The 19,226-nt window shown below is 40.1% G+C and overlaps 1 protein-coding gene across 2 annotated transcripts in view; it reads left to right on the top strand.

The window, feature by feature from the left end:
- SLC12A1 (solute carrier family 12 member 1) overlaps positions 1-19,226 on the top strand; it is a 190,548-nt gene that overhangs the window by 154,038 nt on the left and 17,284 nt on the right. For both annotated transcript variants that reach the window (XM_082254923.1, XM_082254924.1), the window contains exon 21: positions 12,225-12,368. In XM_082254923.1, coding sequence (XP_082111049.1) covers positions 12,225-12,368 — 144 coding nt within the window. The remainder of the gene's footprint in view (positions 1-12,224; positions 12,369-19,226) is intronic.

Genomic DNA, 19,226 nt, shown 5'->3' with positions numbered 1-19,226 from the left:
ATTACGGCAACACACACCTACACAGGTTGAACTGGATGGACTATTGTCTTTATTCAACCTCAACTACTATGTAACTATGATATGCAGCACTGATGGGCACTGATAGGCGGCACTGATGGGCACTGATAGGTGGGACTGATGGGCAATGATGGGCACTAATAGATGACACTGATAGGCAGCACTGATTAGGAGGCACTGACAGGCATTACTGATAGGCATTGATTGACATCCCTGATTAACACTGATTGGCATCACAGGTGGGCACTGATTGGTATCACAGGTGGGCACTGATTGGCATCACAGCTAGGCACTTGTGGGCACCAAAGGTGGGCACCTGTGATGGTGCTGCACTGATTATCAGTGCAGACCCCGCCAGGAGAGCTCCCTGTCAGCGCAAAGAGAGGAATGTCGACAGCTGGCACATCCTAGTTACACTGTGATCAGCTGTGATTGGACACAGCTGATCACATGGTAAAGAGCCTACGTCATAGGCTCTTTACCGAGATCGGAGATGCTGCGTGTCAGAGCGACACTCCGCACTACCGATCACCGCGCCCCAGGGGGTGTGCATAAGCGGCTTGTTCTGCTAGACATCAAATGACATCCAGTCAGGAAAATAGAACCCCATCATTCTGCTATAGGCCAGGCAGGATGTGGTTAAAATCTTTCAGTTTATTTGGATTTTTTAAGTGACTTTCAGATTCCATCACTTCCTGTAGATCGTCTCTCAGTATTCATTCACTTCCTTGTTGCATCATAGATGAGGGTGTGATAGGGTGTGTTCACCACTATGGAACACACCTCCCTCATTACAATACTTCCCTCCACCCACTTCCTATACAATCTGATTGTACAATCTCCTTTAGATCTCCCATCAGCTATGTAGTACAAGGGCCTGCCTGATTTGATACAATTGAACGGATTGGTCAGGTGTGACTTCCTATTCCATAGTTTTGGTAAATATAAATGAATTTGTACAATCAGATTGCATAGTGCATGGCCATCTTCATACAAGTACATAGGAGGGAGTGGATGGTAACATTTCCACGTAGCGAAAACTCACATTCCTGCATGCATTTGTTTTGGGTGTTTTAGAGCATTTTCACTTGTCATGCATAGGGCAGCCCATTCATTTGAATTTCCTACCCCTTTACTGCCAGCAATACCATTCCTACCACAGCTGCCAATATTCAACCATTAACTTACTGATACATATGAATTATGCAGGTTCAGTAGAGCAGTGGTCCTCAACTCCAATCCTCAGGGCCCACTAACAGGCCATATTTTAAGTATTACCTTGGGGAGATGCAGACTAGAGTACTGCAATCACTGAGCAGCAAATTATATCACCTGGGATGTATTTAAGTTATCTTGCAAACCTGGCCTGTTAGTGGGCCCTGAGGACCAGGGTTGAGGACCACTGCAGTAGAGGAATAAATGTAGGTAAGGCAGTGGCTAAATCTATGTGACCACAGACCTAAAAAGCTTCATTTTCTATACCTCATACATAAATACTGCTTGAGTCAGCGTTAAGGATGTCCATGCATTGGCCTCTGGCTGATTTTAGTTATCACCAATTCTGTGAAGATAGTGATGAGTATTAGTAGTCTTTCATGTACATCATTTCTGATATAATATTTAGTATTATTTATAAATAAATAATACTAAATATTATATCAGAAATGATGTACATAAAAGACTACTAATACTTATCACTATCTTCACAGAATTGGTGATAACTAAAATCCTTGAGAAAGGCTACCCAGTAGCCGAAACGCGTTGGAAAACACGTTTTGGACCAACAACTTGATCTCTGTGAACATATTTTCCAAGCAACAAGCCTGGAAAAACAGAGAACAACGTCCAAAAATAAAAGTCACCTATTCACCTATGTCACGGAAATTTTCCGAAACCTTTCTTTCCTTCTAAACACACCTTGGGTCTATAACCCAAACACCTATGCACTGGATATATGAATGTCAATTGTATCCATATCTGGAAATCACTTATGTTTTAATATTATGAATAAATCTGACTATTTTTTATAAAATTGTGTATAAATCTACTTGCCCGAAAAAGTCCCACCCTCTTTTGTCCTGAGGCACCAAATATTCCCCCCTTCTAGATATACAGGGACGGAGGCAAAAGAATACTATCTCGCTTTATAAAGGATCAAACCAACCCCCTCTATATTTGGATAACAGATATGTGTCTACATACGTGATCAGTGATAAGTGATTCAATCTACTGGATTTTTTTTTATAAAAATTTAAAGCAGGCCCAAGTCTAATATTTAAACAAAATTTGTAGCGGAATTAAAATGCTAACTGCATGGCTGTCATACTGACCTTCAGTACTTTCAGTAGTTTAGGACTTTATCTACACTTGTGGTTGGGGAGGGGAGGTGGTAAAAATATGCGGTTGAGCTGTTTTCACCACTGAACCAGCCTAATCTTGTATCCCATTCAAATGGAAAGACTCCACGCCTGTCAGGAAAGGAGTATAGATGACAGTTCAGAACTGCTAGCTATACAGACAGTTCAATAGTAGACAGCACATACCACAAGCAGGACTGTAGGCAGTGCAGGCTGGCTGATACTTGTGGTGCAAAACTGCAGATGTCAGCAGGGCAACAAGGTCTAGAGCCTCAGTTGAGCAGGTCAAGAAGTAACAGAGACTCTGATAACACAGTAGGGTCAGGTAGAAGCATAGTCCAGACAAGACGGGTCACACACTAGTGGATGAATGCCCAAAAACGGTAGATAATCACAGTGGTGAGAGCAGGTTCGGAGCAAGCCGGGTCATACATGATAATCCAGGGAACAAATACAAGCTGGGTCAAGCAAGAGCATTTTAAGTAGCGTCCACTGTCACGAGCACTGCTGGTTAGTGAAACAGATGCTTTAAACATGGATAGCAAAGAACTAGCCAATCATTGTTGTTTCCCAGCAAAGGCTTTCTCAGGTGAGTTTTGCTCAGCTCTAAAGCACAAGCGCAAGTCCTGGTACTGACAATGCCCCCTCAGATTTTATTATGAGTACGCAAAGTAGAGGATATTAGGCAAATGGAGGACCTGGCATGTTTCCGAAGAAGGTTAGGCTCTTTGGATAGGAGACACCTACATTTTGATGAAAGACTTATACTTTCACCCAAGAGAGACATCTCCCCCATCTTCCCCTTGTTTTTTTCTTCCTCCTTCCCTTGCCCCACCATAGGTTTGGGTTCCTCACCCCTCCAACCCTGTCCCAGTGGCCTGGGGAATTACATCCAAACTCCAACTCCAATCTACTCTACCTATTAAACCACTTGCCGACCGCCGCAAGTACATATACTGCGGCGGTCAGCCCCGGCCAGGCAAAGTGACCTATATATATGTCACTAGCCTGTCACCGGCTTGTGAGCCAATAGCGGGCGAGCGCGCACCCGCTGAGGCGCGCGCCCGCCGCGGCTCGTTCACTAAGGAGTCAGTGCGTGTGACCGGCAGACCCGATGTCCACCGGTCACTCGGCGATCGTCGGTAGAGAGGGAGAAAGGCAGGCGGCTAATGTAAACAAGCCGCCTGTCATTCTCCCCTGTGTAAAAATGGAGATCAGACAGTTCTACTATGTAGAACCGTTGATCTCTGTTTTTACAATAGTAGACATGTCCCATCACAGTTAGAAACACGCCCCTAGGACATCACAGTTAGAAACACGCCCCTAGGGACACACTTAACCCCTCCTTCCCCAATAAAGTTAACCCCTTCCCTGCCAGTGTCATTTTGCAGTAACAGTGCATATATATAGAACTGATTACTGTAGTAATGTCACTGGTAACCCCAAAAGTGTCAAAAATGTCAGTCAAGAGTCCGATCTGTCCGCCGCAATGTGGCAGTACCACGAAAAAATCGCAGATCGCCGCCATTACGCGTTAAAAAAAACCCACCAAAAATGACAGAAATCTTTCCATTAGTAAACGCAATAACTTTTGCGCAAACCAATCAAAATACGCTTTTTGTGATTTTTCTTACCAAATATATGTAGCATAAAACAAATTGGCCGAAAATGTTAAAAAATTTTGATTTTTACATTTTTTTGGGGGGAATTTCATATAAAAAAATGTGAAAAAAATTGTTATTTTTGCAAAATTGACGCTCTTTTTTTGTTTATAGCGCAAAAAGTAAAAAACGCACAGGTGATCAAATACCACCAAAAGAAAGCTCTGTTTGTGGGAAAAAAAGGACGTCAAATTTGTTTAAGTACAGCATTGCACGACCGCGCAATTGTCCGTTAAAGTCACGCAGTGCCGAATCGCAAAAAAAACCCTGGTCAGAATGGGGGTAAAATCTTCCAGGGCTTAAGTGGTTTTAAACATACAAACACTGTATATTTACACCCTCATTTAAGGTTTATTCCTAGTGCTGGGTACACACAAGTTTTTTCGTTTAATCAACCCAGCTGAGAGATCGCCGCACTATCCCAAGTTATGTTGTTGCAGCGATCTCTGCTGCTGTGCCTTTGTGTTCTGCCACCTGCCAGCACTGATCGGATGCGGGTCGGATGCTGGTTTTCCAGCATGCTCATTCGACAGAAGCCAGTTGTGAATCTGGCTTCTGTAGAACAGACAGATGTACACACGGAAAGTCGGCCAGTTCCTTCTGAGCCAACCGATTTCGTCAGATTTTCAGCCTGTGTGTACAAGGCTCTCCCCACCCCATGTGACAGCGCACTCTGACACCAAGCAGCAGGACTGTTAAATGAGAGGAAGATGAGTCTGTCATGTGCTCTTCCATACATAGAAGTACTGGATATTTCCTTTGATGCTAGTGGCTAAACAGGGCAAAAGAAAAGATAAAAGTGAAGGAAAGATGTGTGTATGTTTTTGGGTAGGGGACATTAAAGCAGATATGTTCCTTAGCTCTACATGGGCAAAGAAGTATTACAATTTTTTTTAAGTATTAAATACATACATGTTTACTGGCTTATTTGCATTTCTATATAGCCATCTTGAGAAACACGATCTTCTACCTCACTGCACAGCCAGACAGTGAAAATCGTTTTACCTTGTAGATTTCCTATGTCACCTCTTTGCTTTTAGCATGCTTTGGGAAAATTTGATCCAGCTTCTTTATTAGGTATATCTGCATTGTCATCACTGTCTAAAAATAAGCAAGGTGATTCAGGAAAAAGTGATCTTCCTGGTATCCAAACAGATGCATGTAAATTACAAGATTGGTTGTACAGAATTACAAATCATCTGGCAGGCAAAACCAGAAAGCATATACAGTAAAACCTTGGTTTGAGAGTAACTTGGTTTGAGAGCGCTTTGCAAGACAAGCAATTTTTTTAAATACACTTTGACTTGATATACAAGCGATGTCTTGATATACAAGTAGCGTCATGTATAAAAAAGAAAAGAGGAGCCTCTAAGTGTAGCAATATGGTTACATTTAATAAAGGTTCAATATTTAGCAACTCACATGGTTGATGATTAAAACAGGCACATCTAAGAATGCAGGCATCCGGGGTAAAGCTGTCCACATAGACCATCCTCTGCACAGCCATCTTCATCATCCCTTCCCCGCTGCACTCCACGAGTGATTCAAAGCCTCACTTTCAGATCACTCTACTGCAGGCTATTCTTCCCGGTCACGATTGCAGACTGACAGTGGTGAGAGCCAGTGGTTCAGATGATGGTCTATGTGGACAGCTTTACCCCGGATGCCTGCATACTTAGGTGTGCCTATTTTAATCATCAACCATGTGAGTTGCTAAATGTTGAACCTTCATTAAATGTAACCATATTGCTACACTTAGATGCGCCTCTCATCTCTCTCATATTCTGTAACTCTGCTAGATTTTGCTTCTAATCCCCTTGGGAAGGCTGCATATTGTGGATGGACATTTTATAGTTACACAACCTATCACATTGCTATAATCTTTGTATATAGACTATAAACTGAAGGACTTGTGGAACGAATCATCTGAGTTTCCATTATTTCTTATGGGGAAATTTGCTTTGATATAAGAGTGCTTTGGATTACAAGCATGTTTCCAGAACCAATTATGCTCGCAATCCAAGGTTTTACTGTATGTATTTTTACTGCACATTTAGCTGTTTGACTGGTTTTCCAGTGTACCCTTTTTGACTTGTCTGCATGTATATGATGCAGGTGCCCACCAATTTATGTATATTATAGGGGTGATTTACAAAAGGCAAATAAGCTGTTCATGTTGCAAGGGGCGTCATACTTTGCAAGGGGATTTACCCCAAAGCTTAGTAAGTGTGGTGAAATTTAACTTTGCAAAGAATTGCCAATGTCCAAGGAATATAAAAAAAACAGCACTTTTGCTTCCGTTGCCTGGAGGATGGAAATTAGCAGAACTTTACCGCATTCACTAAGCTTTAGGGGAAATTCTAAAGTTTGCAGCTTTCCTTGCAAAGTGAACACCCTATTTATCTTTCAACCCCTGTGTGTCTGGTAACAGGTAAAGGCAACATTTTTCTTAGCTTTGGATAGAGTGGAAAAGGATTGGTAAACCTGTCAGGTTTTATTGTTGTCTGTGTCCCCGTTAGGGAAATTTATCCTCTCTATTTGTCCTGTTTAGCTTTATTATCAAAAGTTAGAGTACAAGAAACAGGAAGAGAGAGTAAATCTTCCAATGGGAAGCTAGTTCTGGTGACCCGGGTGAGAACCAGGGATTCCCTCAGTTTTGGTTATGGGACAGGAACTGGAGGAAAATCACCCCAATGGGATACAGAGGGCAAAAAAATAAAATGGCAGGGGTTATAATTCTCCTTTACTCTATTCTAAATGTAAAAAAAAAATAATCTTTGCCTTTAGTTCTACTTTAAAGTTGTTGTAAAGGCACAAGTTTTTTTAACTTTATGCATCATATGCATGAAGGTAAAAAACCTTTTGTGTGCAGAAACCCCCTAATACTTACCTGGGCCCCCTCTTGATCCAGCGATGTCCACGAGAGCCTTCTTTGAAGGGACATGCACTCCTGATTTGCTTTTGGCAGCAGCGGGAACCATTGGCTCCCACTGCTGTCAAAAACAGCCAGTGAGCCAATCAGGAGACAGAGAAGGCCGGGCTGAGTCGCGACTCCATGTGTGAATGGACACACAGAGCCGCAGGTCGGGAGCACGCCTGCTTGGGTGCTCCCAGAGCAAGCTGCTTGTGGGGGTACCCGGAAGGAGGGAGGGGGCCATGAGCGCTGACATGGGACCCTAAAAGAGGAGGATCCCAGCTGCTCTGTGCCAAACCATTGCACAGAGTAGGTAAATATAACATGTTTGTTATTTTAAAGGAAAAAAAATACTTTAATATCCCTTTAAGCCTAGGGCTGCTTAGTGGCAGTCATGTCATTAGACCTATGTACATTGATTTCAATGTGCTGCAAATGAGGTGACTGCCAACAAATGGTTTATTTGCTCAGTAACAAACAGATTTATTCACCCTTGTAGCCCTACAGATTAGATCTAAAAAGATTGGATGTGTACCTGAAAGCACTCAATATAAACAGCGGCTTACATTTATTAAATCTAATAGTGGAATGTTAATCAAGGGATTTATCTAGCTGACATTAAGTTTTAGGAAGGAATGGTGTGCCTATTAAACCTAAATTGGTGGAGCTTTAGAAGGTGCCCTCTGTATCTGCTTAGAGTTAGTGCTTTGACAGAAAAATAAAAAAACTGGAAGCAGATTGGTTTCTATGCAAAGCTGTACCAGATTTTGCACTATCCACTTTTAGTAAATCCACCCCAATCCATGTTTTCACGTGTTTGTTTAAAGCAAACTGGAGCACGCATCCCTTTTCTTCAGATCAACCAGGATTTGTACTGCTGCAGTAGAATTGATTTACTAAAGGAAAATAGATTTGCAAGGGAAGTTGAACATTTGAGGGAAATATTTTCCAGAGCATAATGAATGAGATAAGGCACTGCAGAGTTACATCATTTAATCATATGCAAGCAAAAAACAAAATTACATGTGATTGGGTATTTTTTCCAAAGTGATAAGTTCTGGGGCAACTTCCCTTGCAAAGTGAACAGCCTATTTGCCTTTAGTACAGTCTTTTTCAACCAGGGTGCCAAGGTACCCTGGGGTGCCTTGAGGATGCTTCAGGGATGCCTTGGCAAAATGCCTAAAAATTGATCAAAAATTGTATACAAGTCAGCGGGTTGATCAAGCCTGCCCTTTAGTTACACAAAGCCACAGGTTTTCACTATGCTCCATTACGACTAGACACTGGCATCCTAAAAACTAATGATATCGGTTGATAAGGAGGATGTCTGTTGCCTAGACAGCATCCTTGTTTGACCCTCCTCTGCCCCTCTCCCTCAGCACTGGGCTTACATTAGGTGATGGATGGAGAGATTTTGAGGGAGAAGAGAAACATTATTATAGAAATTGTGGAAATGTGCTGTGCCTGGGAGTACCTCTATGGTAGGGATACCCCTGTGTGTGTATAACACAGTCCAAATTGGCAAATACAAAAAAAAATGTGGGCGCTAGGTACCCTCCAAACTGTTGGGATATAGTGTCCCTCTGTGTGGAAATAAATTAGTGCTGTAAATAATGTCTATACAACCAACAAATAAATAAAAAATTCATAAATTAAATGGTGTCCATCAAACAGCATATATGAGTCTGCTTATGTGCTCAGTGATATATATATCATTAAAAATCATATGCCATCAATTCCAAGTCCATTAAAGTGATCAGTGATATTTTCCAATTGCGCTCCAATCATGCAAACAAAATGCTTTGTAATTTTGGTCTTCATGATCCTATCCACCACTATAAACACTGACATTTACCAGACTCAAAGACCCAATGTTGTGTGGGTCAGCTTACACTTAGATCAGCTCCCCATCAAGTGGGCTGTCAAGTCCCCTCTCCTCTCCTATTCTCCTCAGGTTCCAATATAGTGCTCCAAGACAAAATCAAACAGTCTCCATAGCGTAACCCCATTTTAATATTAAAATATCTTGTATAACAAAGTTAGGAAAAAAACTCACATGATCCAGTGACTTAGCTGGCACCCGGCCATTTTAGCAGCGTTCGTAATGCCCTGCATTGGGTATCAACGTCCGTTCCAACCGGTGGAAGCTGAGTCACCGGATGTGACGTATAAAACCATGTAACCCCGCTTCTACACGTTTCACTGTAATAGCGTCATCTGGGAGCTGCTAACATGGTCTATTGAGTTGCTGATATACCTTCCCTCTGGTGCCGCCCCCAGGAGAGGTAACTCTTTCTATTACCATATGCTTCATTGCTGAGATCGCTGGTTACATCGTTATAACCTCATTCACCAATCTTTTATTACAATGAATTAAAAACATGACCAAAAAATCATTCCAATACAATAAAATTCAAAATAAAAATAAATTAAAATGAACTTTTTGGGCTTATTACACTACCTATTCTCCTATCTGTAATACTCATGTATCACTGGGAGTTTCTCTGCCACCTAGTGACCCTATGGAATATTGCAGATCATACTCTCCAAATACATAAGTATACAGTGGGTACGGAAAGTATTCAGACCCCCTTAAATTTTTCACTCTTTGTTATATTGCAGCCATTTGCTAAAATCATTTAAGTTTATTCTTCTTCCTCATGAATGTACACACAGCTCCCCATATTGACAGAAAAACACAGAATTGTTGACATTGTTGCAGATTTATTAAAAAAGAAAAACTGAAATATCACATGGTCCTAAGTATTCAGACCCTTTGCTGTGACACTCATATATTTAACTCAGGTGCTTTCTATTTCTTCTGATCATCCTTGAGATGGTTCTACACCTTAATTTGAGTCCAGCTGTGTTTGATTATACTGATTGGACTTGATTAGGAAAGCCACTCTATATAAGACCTTCCAGATCACAATGCATGTCAGAGCAAATGAGAATCATGAGGTCAAAGGAACTGCCTGAAGAGCTCAGAGACAGAATTGTGGCAAGGCACAGATCTGGCCAAGGTTACAAAAAGATTTCTGCTGCACTTAAGGTTCCTAAGAGCACAGTGGCCTCCATAATCCTCAAATGGAAGACGTTTGGGACGACCAGAACCCTTCCTAGAGCTGGCCGTCCGGCCAAACTGAGCTATCGGGGGAGAAGAGCCTTGGTGAGAGAGGTAAAGAAGAACCCAAAGATCACTGTGGCTGAGCTCCAGAGATGCAGTCAGGAGATGGGAGAAAGTTGTAGAAAGTCAACCATCACTGCAACCCTCCACCAGTTGGGGCTTTATGGCAGAGTGGCCCGACGGAAGCCTCTCCTCAGTGTAAGACACATGAAAGCCTGCATGGAGTTTGCGAAAAAACACCTGAAGGACTCCAAGATGTGAGAAATAAGATTCTCTGGTCTGATGAGACCAAAATAGAACTTTTTGGCCTTAATTCTAAGCGGTATTTGTGGAGAAAACCAGGCACTGCTCACCACCTATCCAATACAGTCCCAACAGTGAAGCATGGTGGTGGCAGCATCATGCTGTGGGGGTGTTTTTCAGCTGCAGGGACAGGACGACTGGTTGCAATGGAGGGAAAGATGAATGCGGCCAAGTACAGGGATATCCTGGACAAAATCCTTCTCCAGAGTGCTCTGGACCTCAGACTGGGCCGAAGGTTTACCTTCCAACAAGACAATGACCCTAAGCACACAGCTAAAATAACGACTGAGTGGCTTCACAACAACTCCGTGACTGTTCTTGAATGGCCCAGCCAGAGCCCTGACTTAAACCCAATTGAGCATCTCTGGAGAGACCTAAAAATGGCTGTCCACCAACGTTTACCATCCAACCTGACAGAACTGGAGAGGATCTGCAAGGAGGAATGGCAGAGGATCCCCAAATCCAGGTGTGAAAGACTTGTTGCATCTTTCCCAAAAAGACTCCTGGCTGTATTAGATCAAAAGGGGGCTTCTACTAAATACTGAGCAAAGGGTCTGAATACTTAGGACCATGTGATATTTCAGTTTTTCTTTTTTAATAAATCTGCAACAATGTCAACAATTCTGTGTTTTTCTGTCAGTATGGGGTGCTATGTGTACATTCATGAGGAAGAAGAATGAACCTAAATGATTTTAGCAAATGGCTGCAATATAACAAAGAGTGAAATATTTAAGGGGGTCTGAATACTTTCCGTACCCACTGTATATGACCTCTATTATACACAAGTCCTTCAAGATGAAAGGTCATATTTATCATTTTAATCTGTATATATTGTTATGCTATGATTAGTCACCTCCTAAGTTTTGAATCTAAATCCCCTTTGATTTGTACCCGGCTTTATTGAAAAGTTAGTAAAATTTAAGGTCCTTACACACAAGCGGTGCGCTCGGCGGACTCTATGGGAGATTGGATGAAAACAGACCGCCTGTCCGTTTTCATCCTATCCTTTCTGATCCGATCCTCCAGCCGGATGGAAAATAGGGTTTTCATCCGTGCAGATTTCACGGACAGGATCGGATTGGATAGCAGCATGTCTCCGCTGAAATCCGCTGCTCCATAGGGCTGCATGGAGCATCCGATCAGATCTGCCTGAAAAACTTACAGGTGGAACCAGATCGGAAAGCTCGTGTTAAAGGGGCCAAAAGCTCCTCTACTTTTCCCTTAATAGCTGCAAATTAAATCGTTTTAAATCCAGTTCTATATTTAACCCCTTAGGGGTGAGAGTATCTATTTCAAATATCCATTGCGTCTCATTTTGTGAAATGGCTTTTTTTTTTGGGGGGGGGGGGTCTGAGCCTCTATAATGGGTATCCCTCCTATCAATCCCATAGAACTTCAATCTAGTGGGATTTCTATTGTAAACCACCCTGAAGTGGTTTGAGACATTATGGAATTTGAAGAAGAGAAACATTGGATACTTGTCAATAACAATGTGCAAAAGTGTATTTGCTTTGGATGAATAAATCCACTCTAACATTGAATGTCCTAAATCTTGATGTTGCTGCATTATGTAAAACTATAAGAATAGTTTTTTACATTTTAGAATGGGGTGCTTTGAGACTGTCCATAATTTTAAAGGGTACCTTGACTGGAAAAAGGTTGAGGAACACTGCTTTAGTAAATCAATCTGTGTGTGTGTGTGTGTGTGTGTGTGTGTGAGTGTGTGTGTGTGTAAGTTATACATCTCTTGTAAATGTTTTTATTTCCAAAAGATACTTTTACTCTGCAATACTCTGCTACACAATTTTGTTTTCAATGATTCACTTTTACATTTAAATTCACAGAGGAATTCCAGAGATTGGAACAAGAAAGACTGGCCCTGGAAGCTGCAATTAGAGACAGTGAATTTCAAGATGGGAATAGTAAATTCCGCCGATTCTTCAGTAAATCCTCCAAGTTAAATCTCACATCTGAACCTTCTAAAAAAGGTAATCTTCATCCCCATTGCGTTCCACTGTCTTACCCTTGCTGATTGAAAAGTCAGCCCGTCACTAGAAAAGTAACATTGCAAAAAAGTTTACGGTTCTGTCTAGGTTTTTTTCTCCCCTTAACACATTTCTGCAAAGTTATTCCATTTTCTGTACAATTTGCAAAATGGTTCCGCCAAAAGAAGAATATATGACTTCATCTAAATTAAAATTAGGGCCCAAAGAAATAGCCGTGTAATTTATATACATTACAAGTATTTCTACTTATAACTATTTATGTTATGTTCAGCTGTCAAAAAAGCTCCCCCTAAAAAATAGCATGCTTTTGCGAAAGCAATATTTGCATTAGGCTTGGAGGGAGGTTACACTTATTGCATTGTAAGCAGTCTGGCTTCCTTCTTATGTATTCACAAGTGAAATGATTGCAAGAAAATATATAAATTAGCAAAGATGTGATATATACTATAAGTAGAAAAAATCTATTGAATATTGCTATTAAAAGCTATTTTTCTGCTAATGGCAGCAGTACTTTGTGATTCTCAAACTCAGCATATTAGTGTTTTACTCAGATGGATAACTTTGATTATCTGTTAATGTTAATCTGCCTAGTCATGAAAGTGAACCCATAAAGTTAACTTATTTAAGCCTTCTTTTTTGTGTTAATTACGGCTTTTTGTGCAGGCCTAAATTCTGCCTGTTGGCATGATGTGGGCATTTGTGTATTCATATATTTATAACAAGCCGCTATCAAATTTTAAAACAAGCCTGCGCTGACCTCTGTAGCTTCAGACACTGTGAATCAATGTATCCTCAAAATTCAGAGCAGGAGCACTGAAGTAATTCTTACAGCAGCTCACCTAACCCTGTTTTGCAAGTGAACAAAGCCATGTGACCACTATGTCTCCCAACAAATACAGGTCACATAGCACCTTGGTGCAACAGCCAGGAGCATTGCATGCTTCTAGCTTTAAAGGGTAAGTTCAGATTTTCATGAAAAATTATGAAAAAGTAAACTAACTCCAAATATTCTGGCCACCTATGACCAATGGCCTTAATGTCCTGTGTTGCCAGTGTAGCAGTTCAAACAGTGCCCATCATAATGTACAAAATGGCAAGCATTCATTGGTCAGTGCAGCCAGTTGACCCTGCTGACCAATGGGAAGCGCATCTGAGGCTTCTTCTTCCAGTAAAGTATCCCAGAAGAAACAAACACTTCTCATTGGTTGCAATCTGGGGCTGTGTTTTGAGATCTACAGACTGCTACAACTGCACAACTGGAGGTATGGCCAAGATATTTGGAGTTAGTTCACCTTTTCATTTTTCGCGAAAAATTAGCTTACCTTTTAAAGGGGAACTTTTTTTTTTTTTACCTATTGGTGCCACAAGTAAAATTAGAGGCTAATATCAATGTAATTTCAGCAAAAACACAATCAGTCATTTTGCTGTGAAAAAAAATAGAGCTCTGAGACTGTTGTCCACATTTAGAAGATGTCAAGTCAGAGAGTTGACAGGGTAGACCTCATGTGTCTTCTCACCCATGATTCTTAAGCTGAAAAGTCAGACTCATTGGAAAAGCAACGTAGACGGGGATCAATCTTTTACAGGCAAGTATGCACAGTTATAAAAATGTATTCCTGAATTTTCAGAATGCGATTGCTTGGCTTTATAGCATTGTTAAGCCCAAAAACCTTTATCCCAAAAGAAAAAAAAAACTGTCGCTGTATTAATGGATTAAAAAGTGTTAGCTGGCATTCGACTTTAATTTATTAGTCAAGTCCATCTAAACTGCCTAGTGCACCTAAAACCACCCCTTCCCCAGACTGACAATGCTGCTGCCCAAAGATGTCCATGTTTCTCTGTGTTTTACTGGCCAGATCATCAGATGAAAATAAAGGAATTTTTGGGGGGGTTTACAGCTTTAATCTGCCCAGTGCCTTTAGCAACATAGACATTGCACAGAAAACCAGATTGTTACCACTCATTATAGGCTGGTAATTGAATTAAATCAATTATATTTTTCTGTGTGGTCTAACCTTTTTCTGCACATGACCATGCAACAAATATTTGAATAAGAATGATATCTCATTCAAATACTATGTAAAAATGTATCCAACATAATTGCTTCATTTCTCATTTATTAGGCTGCGTTCACACTAGCCTGCATGGTATAACAGGCTAGCACAGTTCCGGCTGTGGCAGGGAACTGTGAGATGTAGGCAGGTGCAGTCTATATTCTCCACTGCAGGAGGTTACTTAACCACAGAAGCAATCCATATGGGAGAGAAAGTTGAGGGGAAATTGGTCCTCTATGATTTCTTTGGTCACAAGTGGACCGCTATCCAGTTGGATGCAGGCGCCACATATGACATTTGTGGTCATCTTGGGTCAGACAGAGTCTATTTAAGACTCTGGCTCCCAGGTATGGTGTGCTTTTGGTGAGTGGCTAGCATAGGGACAGGATCTCTGTCTAACAGGGATAGTGCTTAGAGACAGGGAAATGTTCAAGGGGAGTAAGGACACTGCAGGGACTACGTCTACCTATTCCAGTAAGCCTCCCTTTTGGGTATGGACCAGGTAGGCCGTATTCTGCTCTTCATGGCAGACGTTGTCCATTCTTCAAACCCCTGTTCCATGCTGTCACAGTGGTAAGAGGCTCTGGATGGGTGTGCTCCCCCACTGGGCCTGTTTGTACTTGCTGAATTTTTCTACAATATATTGCTATTGCCAAACTTGGACTGAACCTTGCCCACATGCGTGTTTCGGCACTCCTTGGTTTTTTATTTTCTTTTTCATTTCATTGTGTCACTGTTCAGCAACATGGTGCATTGCACTCCTGGGCGGAGACATGTGCCGCCATCCAGTGTGGTGCAGAAAAATGCAGCCATGTTGTATTTCTCCACTTTGCACCACACAGGAGCACATAGAAAACAATTGCTTGACCTGCATTTATCCAGTGCAGAAAAATGCATATATGCATATCACCGCACATAATAATGCAAGTCACATAGTGTGAATGAGCCCATAATCTTTAGTGAAGCTCTTTCTGTAAAAATGGAAAAATAAAACAATGTTTGCAATATTATGAAATATTTTACTATTTACTATATATTTTAGGCAACTATATATAATCTAAAAAGTGCTACACAGTGTGCAAAAAGGTGTAGATGAGATTGTGAACTATGTAAGATATATAAATATTATATAAACAAATAAAGTGATTAACTTTATTTATTTATATAATATTTATATATCTTACATAGTTCACAATCTCATCTACACCTTTTTGCACACTGCACAGCACTTTTTAGATTCTATATAGTTTTTCACACTCAGTGATTAGGGAGTGATTAGTGCAAGCTGCAGTCTTTTAGGCATAGTTGCTCACAGGATCCCCTATTGTATTATAACTTAGGCAACACAGACTGGCCTGCTGCACATTTATTGGGATGTCACCTACTTTATGTTTGTTATAGGTTCCCATTCACATAGCAGAACTTAAACTGATTGTAAAGTCTTTTTTAAATTAAACAAAAAAAGATGTTATACTTATCTGCTCTGTGCAATGGTTTTGCACAGAGCCGTCCCTTACCTCCCCCTCTAGAGTTCCCTGCCTGTGCTCTCTACTTCTCCGAATGCCTCCATAGAAAGATTTGTTCTATGAAGGCAGCCATGCAGGCGCACTCCCGAGCTGGGCTGTTGCATCCATAGACACATACAACGCAGCTCAGCCACATCCCTTGCTTCAACTTTACAGGATTTATTTGACAGAGGCAGGAGCCAATGGCTCTCGCTGCTGCCTGAGTCTCCTCTAAAATTATCTAGAGGGTAGAGAAGACCTGGAGCCTGGCACAGCAATGGATCAAGAGAGAATTTAGGTGAGTGTTTGAATAAGGGCACAACAAGTGGTAAACCATTTTTTACCTTAATGCAAGGAATGCATTAAGGTGAAAAAACGGTTTAACTTTAGAAGCACATTAAAAAAAATGCCTAAAAATAGCTTGTTATCTTTTTTTAGATGCTCTTCTCTGGAAACTCCAGCATTGTGAAATCCTACTGGTTCTCTTTGTTTATGAAGGGGCTGGGTAACTGTGTTTGCCCTCACGAACCCTGACTGTACTGTGCTGGCAAATCTCATTATCAGTTGTAAACAAGATTTAAACATTGTGGGGTTGATTTACTAAAACGGGAGCATGCAAAATCTGGTACAGCTCTGCATAGAAACTAATCCAGGTTTTTTGGGGGTTTTTTTCAAAGCTTAACCTCCCTGGCGGTATGATTATGTCAGGAATTACATACCAAAAGCGGTACAATTCTTTTCATGGAAATTTGGCGTTATGTATTATAGGCCTACAATTCTTAGTAATTACTGACTTAAACCTGACCAAAATAAGACTCTAGTAGACATCCCAGATGTGATAAATTTGAAACACAAACGCATGAATTATAATCGAATCAATAATATTATTTTATTATTTAATATATAATATATATAATAAAATGATATTATTGATTAGATTATAATTCATGCATTATATATTATATATAGATATATGTGTGTGTGCATATATATATACCGGTATATATATATATATATATATATATATATATATATATATATATATATATGCGCATATATATATATATATATATATATATATATATATATATATATTTATTTATATATATATATATATATTTATATGCATATATATATATATATATATATATATATGTATATATATATATATATATATATATATATATATATATATATATATATATATATATATATATATGTGCATGCATATATATATATATATGCATATATATATATATATATATATACAATATAAAATGTGTTTTGTGTTTTGTGCATTGTTTTTTTTTTTTGAATTTCCCTCCCTAGTTCCGCTCCCATGCAGCATTGCTGCTGCAGGGAACGGAACTAGGAAGTGATCACACCGACGGAGGGACGGAGGAGCGGCGGGACTCTCGGCTGGCGATCCCAGCAATGAGAGATCATCGCTGCATCGCCAGGATAAGGTAAGAGAACACCGCTGCGCTCTCTGCAATCCACCCCGAGCGTGACTCGGGGTTACTGATCCTGATATGAAAAATCAACCCCGAGTCACGCTCGGGATTACCGCTAAGGAGGTTAAATGAACAAGCTGGAGTTAGAAGCTGATTGACTACCATACACAGCTGCACCACATTTTGCACTCTCCAGTTTTTTTTAAATCAACCCCTGTATGTCTAACAAAGGGTTAACGATTTAGAGATTGGCCTTCTGCATTGTATGTTATTGAGAGGAAACACAACCTGTTCTTAGGGCAGACTCATTCTAACATTGTTCAGAAATACTTTAAGCCATACATGAGGCCTTCCCCTGAGAAACAAAAAAAAAATGTTAAATATATATTTTTAAAAATTAAAAAAAAATTAGGTATACTGTGCAAATGGGAACACATAACTCAGTAGAGTGTTACCGAATTTGATAAATTCTAAAGTGGAAATACACTTTAAGAAAAACAAGCCCATCACAATGACTCTTCTGTAAAGATGATGTACAGAATGAACAGTTTTCATGGCAACAGGCCATTTAATCACTTTATCAACTGCCCTGTTTCAGAATCAAGTCACGTACCTTGAAAACAATCACGTGTTTTGTATTTTCTGTCATTTTATTCCTCACTAAACTGATTTTACTACCAGATGCATGCAATGAATGTGTGATTGCTATTGTTGACAGGGTCATTGATTTAGATACACTGGCACACTTTGATTACAGAAGCGCTACAGTTATCTTGTCAAAAACGATTTATCCTCTGAAAAATGGCAACATTCAGATAAATTCTGATACATATCAGTGAAATGTGACTGTCTGATGTTCAAGCAATGCCTTTCCAATTCAAACTCTTTGATACTCCCTAATTGTTTCTCTCTTTTTGGAATATAATGATTACATAATGTGTGAAGTATTGCAGTAATGAAAATCAAATTACACTAATTATAGCAAATAAATTAATTTGATATACATTATTTTATATGATTATGTTTATTTTATTCCTTGGGAAAAGTGCCAAAATGTAACAATGCATTTAATACTTACAAATGCTGCTTTACATAAGATACTGTAAGCCGGGTCAACTAAATAATAAAGCATTTTATTCTTATTTACAAACAGATGATTCCTATGGGAAGTGTGTTTGGAATTGTTAAATAACCATTAATGTTGGAATCTTTTTTACTTGCTGCGGAAGCTAATATACTACAGATCTTAGAAATCCTTTAGTACAGGATGTATCACAAGTGGGCTGATACAAGATACCTTGGTTATGAGTAAGCGACTGGGAATGTCGTGAAACGCGTCAACCTATTTCCTGTCCTGTGTCATATCAGTCTTGCGTTGATGTCTTTGATGAAAAATAAATTACTCCATTTGTTTTGATCTTCATCAGAGTGCGGTCATTATCTTTGTGTTTGGCTCATACATCTGGATGGCGGATCCGACTTGCACCTGAGTATCATCTCACATGAGTGGTTTGCCTGCTTTGGACTTTTGCCTTGTCTCTTTCCCCCCTGCCTAAAGCCAAAGCCTGATTAGTCACTTTGTTTAAGGGTTAGTGTTGAGGAGTGCCAGGTATAAAAGTTCATGACACTTAAGAGTTTCAGTCTAAACTTTTATTTGACAAAGAGTATCAAGAGAAGCCAATTAGTTTCAGGGGAAATGCAGCCCCCCTTCATTAGGGCTGAAGTAGTGTATCTGAACTGAACTAATAGTAAGTTTGATTAGGATATCTGTGATTTAGGCTTAATCTAACAAAGATGACAGCATAGCTCATTAGTCCGATTTGGATC

Source organism: Pelophylax lessonae (genome assembly GCF_965119305.1).
Source record: "Pelophylax lessonae genome assembly, chromosome: 4".
Classification (NCBI taxonomy): Eukaryota; Metazoa; Chordata; class Amphibia; order Anura; family Ranidae; genus Pelophylax; species Pelophylax lessonae.
The sequence above is the reverse complement of the archived record's forward strand: the minus strand, read 5'-3'. Positions and strand labels throughout refer to the sequence as shown.